This window comes from Lithobates pipiens, unplaced genomic scaffold (genome assembly GCF_037356315.1).
Source record: "Lithobates pipiens isolate NorthernLeopardFrog02 unplaced genomic scaffold, aLitPip1_a1.2 Scaffold_18, whole genome shotgun sequence".
In the NCBI taxonomy this organism is placed as follows: Eukaryota; Metazoa; Chordata; class Amphibia; order Anura; family Ranidae; genus Lithobates; species Lithobates pipiens.
Genome location: NW_027507758.1, coordinates 415,600,926 through 415,611,782, shown reverse-complemented (window position 1 = coordinate 415,611,782; position 10,857 = coordinate 415,600,926). Strand labels below are relative to the sequence as shown.

Here is a 10,857-nt window from a genome sequence, read left to right as displayed (position 1 = left end):
TTGAAGAACAGTGTTACCCTCATGTAGGCTGTGTATGCTTGTTCTTCAGTGGAATTAAGAAGATGATGCAGGGGATTTGGCTATAAGCATGGTTACTGCTCATGCACAGGTCTGTAGCTGATCTATCAGCAGCTGGACACACCTAGTCTTACCCACTGCTTTCTGCATTGACAGCCCTGTCTGCAGGTGAAAGGGGAGTTACTCAGGGGGAGTAAAGGAAGACTTTTGTTTACTTTATGAGGCTTGTGCTTCACACTGTAATTGGAATTAGAACCTGTTTGGACTGGGACACAAGAGCCACTGGATTTACTCTAATTCTGGATGTTGACCACTGAAGTGCTTCAATTTCTTCAGCATAATTCTGCATGAGAATGGAACAGCAGCAAAGTATAAAACTCAGCAACAGATTTAATGAATGAGGCTGTGCTGTGCTTTTGCATGTTTAACATATTCATAATTAAAAGGCAAGTGAGCAAACAAACAGGTTGCCATATTTTAATTAAAAACAAATACATTTGTTTAAACAATTATATAGAATATAATTACAGTGACTAGCATAGATAAAATCAAGGGATGTCAAAGTCATGCAGTATAGGTAGCAGTACAACCAACAACCCTTCATGGAAGGAATAGAAATTATTTTAACTGCATCTTTCTTCATACATTTGAGCATTTGTATTTCCTCAAAACGGTCACCCCAAACAACATTTCAGCTAGTGCATAGAAAGTGATCCACACTGGATTTAAATTACATTTCATATAAAATACATTTACATGTTTTTTCATTACAGTTTAACATTTCTTTCACCATTTAAGATAAAAAAACATTTATACCCTTTAAATATATTTTATTTATCGTATGTGAGAGCTCTAGCAAAAATGCCAGAAAAATTAACAGAATTTAGAATCTCTTAAATAGGGAGGTGTTTTTTTTTTCACAGTTTAAAAAATAAAATCATGACTTAGAACTACAGCCTTAAAAAAAACAATCATTTCAAGCAAGCTGTTTCGATCAATGAACATAATGAAAGAATTCAAATTAGCAAACAGTTGTATGACTAAGATTCATTTTCTTTAAGCAGCGACGGAAATGTACGACATGAAATAACAGCACACAAAATACAATTGGGAATTATATTGCTTTCATATACTATGCATTAGGAAGCTTGATTGTAGAACATTCTATACAATATATCATATTTGCACATAAAGAACGTTAAAGAAAAACCTAGCCAATAAGACTTTATTTTTGCTTTATGATATTTATCTTTTTGGCTATAGTTAGATTCAATCAATTCCAATCCATTATACATGAAAAAGCGGCACATTGCTGTGGCAATATGAATTGGGATTCTGCCAACTACTACCTGCCCGAAACATTTCCATTAGAATAAAAAAAATAGGATTAGATTGAAACAAGGGACATTGTTTAAATGATGCACATATTTCGGTCAACATTTATCACTGCCCTTTGGTCCCTTTTTACAGAACATTAATGTCACTGCACAGCTATACCCACTACAGACCTGTTTAAAGTGAACCTGACCTGGTCTTAAAAAATGCCAGGAAAGGAAAGAATAGTAATGACTTTTGGCACAATTACCAAGCCTTCAAATGGATTTCAGAGAATAAACCCAACCTCCCATCATGCAGTTGTGCACCCTAGAGCTTCTGAAGCCAATAGAATGTTAATGGGCAGAGCGAAGCACCAGAAGTTGAAGCCTTGTGTCCAGCCTGAGCCAAGAACCAAACTGAAGATGAACAAAGATACTACACTTTAGCACTCTTGCCATCTTAGGCCCCTTCATAAGCTCAGGATTAACAACTGATAACAGGCAGATCTTTAAGACTTTTCCAACTTTCGCACCTGTGGGAAATTACCCACAACCAGACCACACTATGGGAGACCTGAATGTTTTGGGTCTTAAAAGGGAACTTTAAAACCACTCAGGAAAGGATAACTTTTGAAGTAGTCCTAAAAATGTTGAATAGTGATTTAGGAAATGAAGGTTCACATTTAGACCATGATCTTTTGTGTCAAACAGAATTATCATTCTTCCTACTCTAACCTCAGTGACTTGTCTCCACCTTCAACTGCATAGCCCTCTCCCTGCCTTATCTCACCAGCTATCCAAGCCCAATCAACTTTGCTGTGTATGTTTTTCTGTTCTTTTTTTTTCCCATCTTAAAGACTGTCTTATTAACACTCTGCTAAACTTTATGCACTAATACTGCTTGGACCTTGATGAAGTTGGGCACACCCTGAAATCTTGTCCTAAAAAATTGTATGCTAAATCATCAATCCCATGAATATTTGCTGCAAATGTGGCAGACCCAGAGAAATTACTCAAATTTCTTTAACGGACCCCTCAGCAGTTCATCTGAAACTACATGGTAAAAGATGGAGGTAGCTTGCTTCTTGGCTAGTGGTCCCATGGAACAAAAGTTACCGTATTTTCACAGGCAGGCTGACATTAAATGTAACTTAAAACTTAGTAACAAATTATATACACATATATGCATTATCCTTCAATAGCTATCCCTTGCTTGGAAGAACAAGGTGCCAAATACAGTTAGCAGCAGTGTCACTTGAGAGCTTAGTGTTTATAACTGACTGAACTATAACTGCACAGGGTTATACAGTAGTTCAGCTATACCTCCAACACAAATGGTTTTAATTCAGCCTTCTATTATATACAGCCCATGCTCACAGAGTACCCATCAATAAGGCAGTGCTGAAAGCAATGATGTGTAAAGTGCAGAAATGCACAGCAACCAATAAACTTTTAATTGATCTCACTAGTTTCTGTGCATTATTGGACTTTGCACATGTTTGCACTGCGTAACTTTACAAGCCTGAGTTTATATTTATGGGCCATTTACAAATCAGATGAGGCCTAATCTGCCAAAAATCACACCATATGGTGAAAGACTAGTGTAGTTTACAATACAAGACAACAAATGCACTGTATAGTAGTGATGCTTCTACAGTGACTGTCTTATTCAGTATATCCTGAGTCCAAAAATAATTTAATTTGCGTTTCAAGATCTTAGGGCTGCAGGATGTGTGTGATACTTTTGACTTCAACAAGGTGAGTACCAACTAGGAGGGTGTTTAAGAGATTGAGATAGTGTTAGTTTAATGGTAAAGGGTATGGTAAGGTTAAGGTTTAATAGGTGAAATGGATTAATGGTGTAAGAGGTTTTAGTACAAGAGCCTGTGTGTTAGTGGGATAGGGTTCGTTTGAGAGTAGAGAAAACATGGGGTAAATGTAAAAATCAGGTGTAGCATTGGGACCGTCATTTCAAGGTTAGGTGTTAAGTGTTCATTCATACAGCTGATTTAGATGTTAGGGTACATTTAAAAAAAAAAAAAATGGTTTGGGATTGGAGCGCTGCTGCGGATGAGGTTATGAATAAGGTTAGGGCTACATGAGATTTAACTGTTTGTTGCATGCTGAAATTAATGTGTGCCAATGAGATAATGGGCAACAAGAAGTTAAAGCATTTAAAAATCGGACATTTAATGGTTAATTTAATGCTAGGGATGCTTGAATGCATTTTCACTTACATTTTTGGCACCAAAAGCCTACATCTGTGGCCCAAAATTAAACTCAGGTGCTGAATATCTATTTGTGTTAGTACCTGGACCTGTACATGCATGGTCTGTTTTATGTCAAACATACTTTCCATTTACTCATGTGATGTGTGACATTTCACATAAATTTCTATGTTCTCACACTGAATAGAAGTTGACCCCAAATCATACTATAATGCGATTTGGGAAATACAGTAAATAAAATAAGTATGACCAGATGTGGCTAGTTAATCCCCACCATGAAAGAGTCTATTTATCAAAAATAGGGTTTATTAAACAAAGGGGAGGTGAATATTGCACATAGTGATGTGAAAAATTAAGTACACTTAAAGTCCTTCAAATTTGACACTGTATATAAATGCCAAGCCATGCTCCAGATTGTGTGCAAAGCTTGTGGTCTTGTGATTTAGGATGAGGTTTCAGTGCCCCATTGTGTAATAATAATCCATATTCTTGGATGCAGTCTGTGGCCATAGTAGTCTCACCATGTTTTTCATTTACAAACTCATGTCCAAGTTTCCATGGGTACCATGGCCTCTTTAGTTCCCACTGATGGCAAGAGGTTTTCTCCAGACAAGAACAAGAAGGGCAGCTGTACCACAAAACCTCGAATCCTTTGTACCTCTTCCTGTGCTTTGGTTCGGTCCTGCGAGGCCAGTGCTGACTTAGAAAGGAACTCTGGCAAATGGAAAAAGTTGAGCACTTCATCGCTGGGAAGACATCTGAAAACCTGGAATAGTAAAATGCAAGTGATAAGTCCTATGCATATACATTATATATATTTAAAAAATAAATATATTTTACTTTATCCATCAAATAGTACATCCTGTGTACGAAAGCGAAATTCCGAAATGAAATATTTCAGTGTGCACATGTCTTTTAAGCATACACAAAACAATAAATAAAGGCCTACTGCGACTGAAGCTGGTCATAAAGGGGAAGAGCTTTATCTTTAATACAAGGATATACAGAAAGATTTCCCTGTGTGCTTACGCGCATAAATATTTTCTGACCCCATCACAGTAGTTGCAAGCTTTTTTTCTACACAAATATTAGTGACCACTATGCTACTGCTTTAGTAATGCTCAGTTTTGTCACATCTAGATCAGAATATGACAGTTGAGTCACACAATAGTTGCTTTCATTGCTGAATGAGAATTGCAAAACTATAGCCCCTCTTTTGGGAGCCTCCCACTCCCCACTCTGACAGGGGATCTTCTCACCCGCTTGAAATGTCAAGATAGCACACCCCCCCCCCCCCCAATTACCTAATTTTGGAAAGAAGACACTTCAAGCCATTTGCCGAGAGGCATATTGAGTCCATGAAATATTTTATATTTTGCCACGAGTTTTGAGAAAATTTATTTATTTTTTTTTTTTTTTACACAAAGTTGTCATTAGATGATATTTTGTTCAAAACATGGCATAGTTGTATGTGGAATTACACCCCAAAATACATTCTGATGCTTCTCCTGGGTATGGGGATACCACGTGTGGGACTTTTTGGCAGTCTAACCACGTACAGGACCCCGAAAACCAATCACCACCTTCAGGCTAAGGGCATACATTTTTGATTTCACTCCTCACTCACAGTTTTGGAGGCCATGAAATGCCCAGATAGCACAAAATCCCCCCCAAATGACCCTATTTGGAAAGTTTACACCCCAAGCTATTTGCTGAGAGGCACGTTGAGTATCTTGCAGATCTCGCTTTTCCTCACAAAGTTTTGAAGATGGAAAAAAAATTTCTTTCCTTTCTTCATTTTCCAAAATAAATAAGAGCTGCAAAATACTCACCATGTCTCTTAGTAAATAACTTGGGGTGTCTACTTTCAAAAATGGATTCATATTTGGGAGAGGGGGCGGGTTGTGATATGTGGACATTTCAAGGCCTCTGTAACTGTGATAGGTAGTGAGGCATAAATTCACAATTTTATGCCTTTAGAAAGTCTAAAGGCATTGCTTGGTTTTTGGGGTCCTGTATGCGGCTAGGCTCCTAAAAAGTCTTACACATGTGGTATACCCCTACTCAGGAGAAGCAGCAGAATTTTATTGGGGTGTAATTCCACATATAACCATGCCATGTTTGAATATATCATTTAGTGACAACTTTGTGTAATCGTTGCGAGTACATGGATACCAAACACAACATGCTTTAAAATTGTGCACAAACGTGCAGTGGGGACAAACTACATAAATTTCTTTATGTATCGTGGGCGCAAACGCTGTCGCTGTCAGAATAAATAAACCCGTGCTGCCGCTAAATGGCACACCTGCTAAGCAAATGATGGTTAACAATAAAACAAAGTAACATTACAGTATAACAGTAAAACATAAGACATAAAAGTAATGCTGTGTACACACAACTGGACTTTCCGGCAGACTAGGTCCGACGGAATCAGTCCATCAGACAATTAGATCGTTGTGAGCTAATCTGATCGTTTTTCTTTTTTTTTTTTTTTTCCATATTCATTTTAAACATCTGACGGACCTAGAAATCTGTCTGATGGACTCAATTCCTATCGGGAAAACCATTAGTCTGTATGCTGGTCCGATGGACCAAATATGACGCAACGGAAGCTATTGGCTGCAGGCTATTGAACTTCCTTTTTTTAGTCCAGTCTTACGTCATTACGTTAAAAATGAACAGACTTTTGAATGGACTTAGTCCATTTGTGTGTGGCCAAGTCCGTTTGTTTGGAAGTCCATCGGAACGCCGCTGAAAAGTCAGTCGGGAAGACAGTCTGCCGGAAAGTCCGGTCGTGTGTATGCAGCATAAGACATACCATACCTGCAAAGCAAATACAATAAAACATAGTAAAAATGTTCAGTTCTAAAATACAGGAACAATAGAGAACAATAGATATAGGACAATAGAGAGTGAACATAAGAGAGAGAATAATAGAGAGAAGAAAAATAAGACTGCAACTATTTCATCTCATCTTTTGAAAACCCTGTGTAAGTGTGCCTAGGACTGTGCAATGCTGTACCCTACGCAAATACTACACTAGTGTGTGGTAGTGTTCAAAACAGTCACCGATGCAAAGACCAGGTTGGTCAGGACAGAAGGTCTGCTTTCTACAGACACAACATCTTTGGGGATTTCTTTGGGTAGGGGTACCAGGTAGGACATGCTGAAAATACCTCTCATGCAGCCAGCTCACTGCATTTGGATTTGGGAGTTGGGCCACAGCACCATCTGGAAACAGAAGGGATGCGATGATTTCTTCTGTATTCAGGGTCACCCCGAGGATGACATAGTTCATTGTCATTGAAATGCATGAACCGCAAGATCTTCTCGTATCGTGTCCTGGCCATGGAGGCAGAGAACACGGGCATATGGTGAATTGGGTCAGTGGACCAATATGACCGCAACTCACATTTTTTTAGTTATAACGAAGAGGAGGGATAGGCCCCGGAAGGTCCTAAGGTCCCATTTTTGTACATTGCAGGAACCTGAAATTTTAATAGATGTATGTAGACTTTTTATATCCACTGTATGGTGCTGCTTGGTTGGGCCTAAAATGGGAATGCTCTCATTGTTCTTTTCCCTTCCCAAGTCACAATTTTTTTCTTTTGTGCTCCTTTTTTCTTGTTCCCTTCTTTTTTTCCTTCCTCTTTTCTCTTCTAGTCTTTAAGTGTCTGAACCATGAGCAAATTCATTCACCTCTTTCCTTCTTTATAAGGGCAGTTTATGACCTTGCCATTAAGGAATCCCCACAGGATTTGTAGCTTTCTGGTTTCCCACTTTGACACATAACTGCACAACCTTTGGAGACATGTTTTAAATTGCCTCTATGTTTGCATTCTGGTACTGTCAGGCAACTTTTACATCACCCTTCGATTGGTGTACTTTTATACCCATGTGCTACTGTACATAGTTTATCATTTAAAAAACCTAATACAAACATTTGTGAAACTAAATGGATGCCAAGTTTTACCTATGTTAGTATTACCCAGAGCTGCCTACAGTGACATGCAGAGGAGAAGAGGGAGCCATGCACTGTTTAGAGTTTTCTGCATCTCAAGGACGGTTACAGTTTTGGGATTACCATTACTCTAAGCCCTGGTTCATGCTGGTGCGGCTTCAAATTCACGATACTACAGTGCAATTTTAAAGACACACATCAGTGCGATATGCACTGCCAATTTCATTTCATTGTGGCTTGCAACTTAACTTAACAGAAGTCTATGCAAGTTGCAATGAAATCATCAAAAAATAGTGTAGGAACCTTTTTTTATAATCAATGACCTGAGTTGCAGCCATATGAACAGTTTAATTGCCGGAAATGGAGTATGTCTTGTCATTTGATTTGGAACTGTCAACGACAAGTTGAACCAGTGGGAAAGGAGGGCTTAGTGTTTTGATACAATGCAAGTTGTAAAAATGCACGGGGATTTGTTAAGAGGACAGACTGGATGTAATTAGTGCATCCTAAAGCTCTTCTGTAACACCCATCTTGAAAACTAAAAGTTACATGTTTCCCAAAGTCTATCTAAAACTTGTGATGAAAAATCTGATGAAAAAACTGGAACAGGAAGTGAGGGGACACTTATTCCTGCGACAACGGTCTAACTTTAAAGAGATTTCCTTTCACTTCCTATTGTGTGCCTGGTACAGGAAGAGAGGTACAATCTCATCCAATAGGTTACAGACAAAAAATAACTGATATGAATTTTAACCACTTCCTACAAGATCCAAAACAGAAACAATACATGTGTAGATAATTTAGAGTTTAATCACAATTAAGAAAATAACACAATCGGAAAAAATATTGACCTTATCAAAAATGGTTGTGTTGCGTGCACTTGTGGCCACCCAAACCTCTTTGAAGAATCTTTCGCTAACTGGATCCTGGATGTTCGTAGAGGGATCATTGAGACAACCAAGAATCAGCCTAGAATAGAAAATGACTTAAGTAGTAAGTACACAAGCCTCTTCTGACACTAGGTTCCATATTATAAATGGCTTACATTCAAAACGCACACACTTCTGGTATATTTTTCAATATGTCAGTATACTGTAGGCAGCATACATAATACGTGGGTCAGCATATACACTTTTTTTTTTAGAGGAAGACCATTTTAATAAATATGGTTGCAAGTGACAGTTCATCAATAAAAGTCTTGCGCCAAGAGTTGTTTGCTAACACAGTGACAGTGTCATAACCTTTGCAGACTTATAGAAAGTTCAGTTAGACTTGGCCTACCCGAAACAATGCATGCGAAGTGACAGAGCAAATTTTCCAGCTTGGTAATCCTTGCCATCCATGACTGAAGGAACCATTTCTGTGTCCTGTATAATCACTGCCATCTCACTGTCACGCTTTCCCATCATGCTGCGGTCATTAATATTAGCAGACCCTGAAACAATGTATGAAAATGATGAATGGTCTTATTAGAAGAACAAAAATGACACAGGAAAACATTCTGGGGTATGTTACTACATACAATAAAAATTGTGTGCAATAATAATTTAAATGTAATTTGTCTATCAATATCCCTATTAAGATTATATATATATATAAAAGTCTTTAGCTATCTACATATATCTATATAAAGAGAAAAATCTAGATATTTATACACTGCACATCCAGGGCTCAAAATTTCAAGTCCTGAGCTACTAGCCAGGTCTCAAGGGTTACTCGCCACCAGTTGCCCCACCCAACCCCTACCCCACCCCTAAATCCACTCCCAAACATGCCCTCCCAAACATGCCCTCATAAATTATCTCATGAAATGACACTTAAATGTTTTATGCAGAATTAAGTTATAAAAATAAAATATTAACAACTTTATCAGTGTCCATTAGTGCAGCTTCCCCTGTGCCAAATAATGCAGCCTTCCTGTGCCCCAACAATGCTGCTTCATCTGTGCCAAACAATGCAGCCTGTGTCCATCAATGCCGATTCACCTATGCCCAACAATCAATGCCGATTCACCTGTGCCCATCAATGCTACTTCACCTGTGCCCAACAATACAGCTTAACCTGTGCCAAACAATGCAGCCTACCTGTAACCATCAATACTGATTCACTTGTGCCAACAATGCAGCCTACCTGTAACCATCAAAGCTGCTTCACCTGTGCCCAACAATGCAGCCTACCTGTAACCATCAATGCTACTTTCACCTGTCCCCAACAATGCAGCCAACTTGTGCCCATCAATGCTCCTCTCTTCCCATGTGCAGGGGAAGAGAGGAAGAGGATTGCTGGCCAGATCATCAGAGTGGGGGACATCACTGTAACTGCTTTCATTTAAATTGCAGAGTGTACACAGTGCTCGCCGTCACATACAGTCCCACCTCCTGGTATATCTATATATGCACACACTCAGCGGCCACTTTATTAGGTACACCTGTTTAATTGCTTGGTAACACAAATTGCTAATCAGCCGAACACATGGCAGCAACTCAATGAAATATAGAAATACTGATAAAATGTATATTAAAAAATCCATTGATAACCTCTATGGATATAGCTGAAAAAGTTACAAGGGACATTTAACCACTTCAGCCCCGGACCAATCACATGGAGCAGAGATCAGCATCACTAGTTGCTAGGCAGCTGCTCCGTGAGACGATCGCGGGTATGCCTGCGGCGATCGAGTCCGCGGGACCCGCAACCAGAATCAGCGCGCTCGCAATGGCAGGGCGGCATTAAAGATTGGATGTACCTGTACACCAATATGCCTGCCCGTGCTATTCTGCCGACGTACATCGGTGTGCACCGGTCGGGAACCGGTTAAAATTATAGCATCTCTCTGATAAGCCTGACCATTCCATGTGCTCTATATCCATCTACATTTGAACACCCACTGATTCTCTACTGGCAGTAATTGTAAGACCACTGTAAGCTGGTCTTAAAGTGCTTAATAATGATAGTTATTCCTTCCAGAGGGTTATATGGTCAAAGATCTGCCCCACAGAGGAAGCCTAGGTCAAGAGGTACTAGGAAAATTGGGAGGCTAGCAGAGGATGCCTAGGGAGCGAATAATAACAGCAATGCCACCAACTTCACAGGGGTCCTACAACTCTGCCAGTGGTGAATGTACATAATCGACATGAAGTCGTGCTTAAAAGAAAGATACTGTTTACAGACACTTTCATTGTTTCAAGTGTAACTAGTTGAAACTAGAATGATGGAGAGAAAATGTACAGAGTAGTTCTCAGAAAAAAATAATAATTTGTAAGTATTGATTTGTTGGTTAGAGGTTTTGTTATATTCATTTGTTTTGCACTGCTTGTTTTATTCTTTATTA

At 39.0% G+C, this 10,857-nt stretch overlaps 1 protein-coding gene across 3 annotated transcripts in view; it reads right to left on the bottom strand.

Annotated features, from left to right (window-relative positions):
* Window positions 1-481: 481 nt before the first annotated feature.
* Window positions 482-10,857, bottom strand: part of PLD1 (phospholipase D1) — a 355,357-nt gene continuing 344,981 nt past the window's right edge. For all 3 annotated transcript variants that reach the window (XM_077487973.1, XM_077487974.1, XM_077487972.1), the window contains 3 exons: window positions 8,808-8,961; window positions 8,378-8,495; window positions 482-4,328 (listed from right to left, as the gene is read on the bottom strand). In XM_077487973.1, coding sequence (XP_077344099.1) covers window positions 4,104-4,328; window positions 8,378-8,495; window positions 8,808-8,961 — 497 coding nt within the window. In that variant the 3' untranslated portion in view covers window positions 482-4,103. The remainder of the gene's footprint in view (window positions 4,329-8,377; window positions 8,496-8,807; window positions 8,962-10,857) is intronic.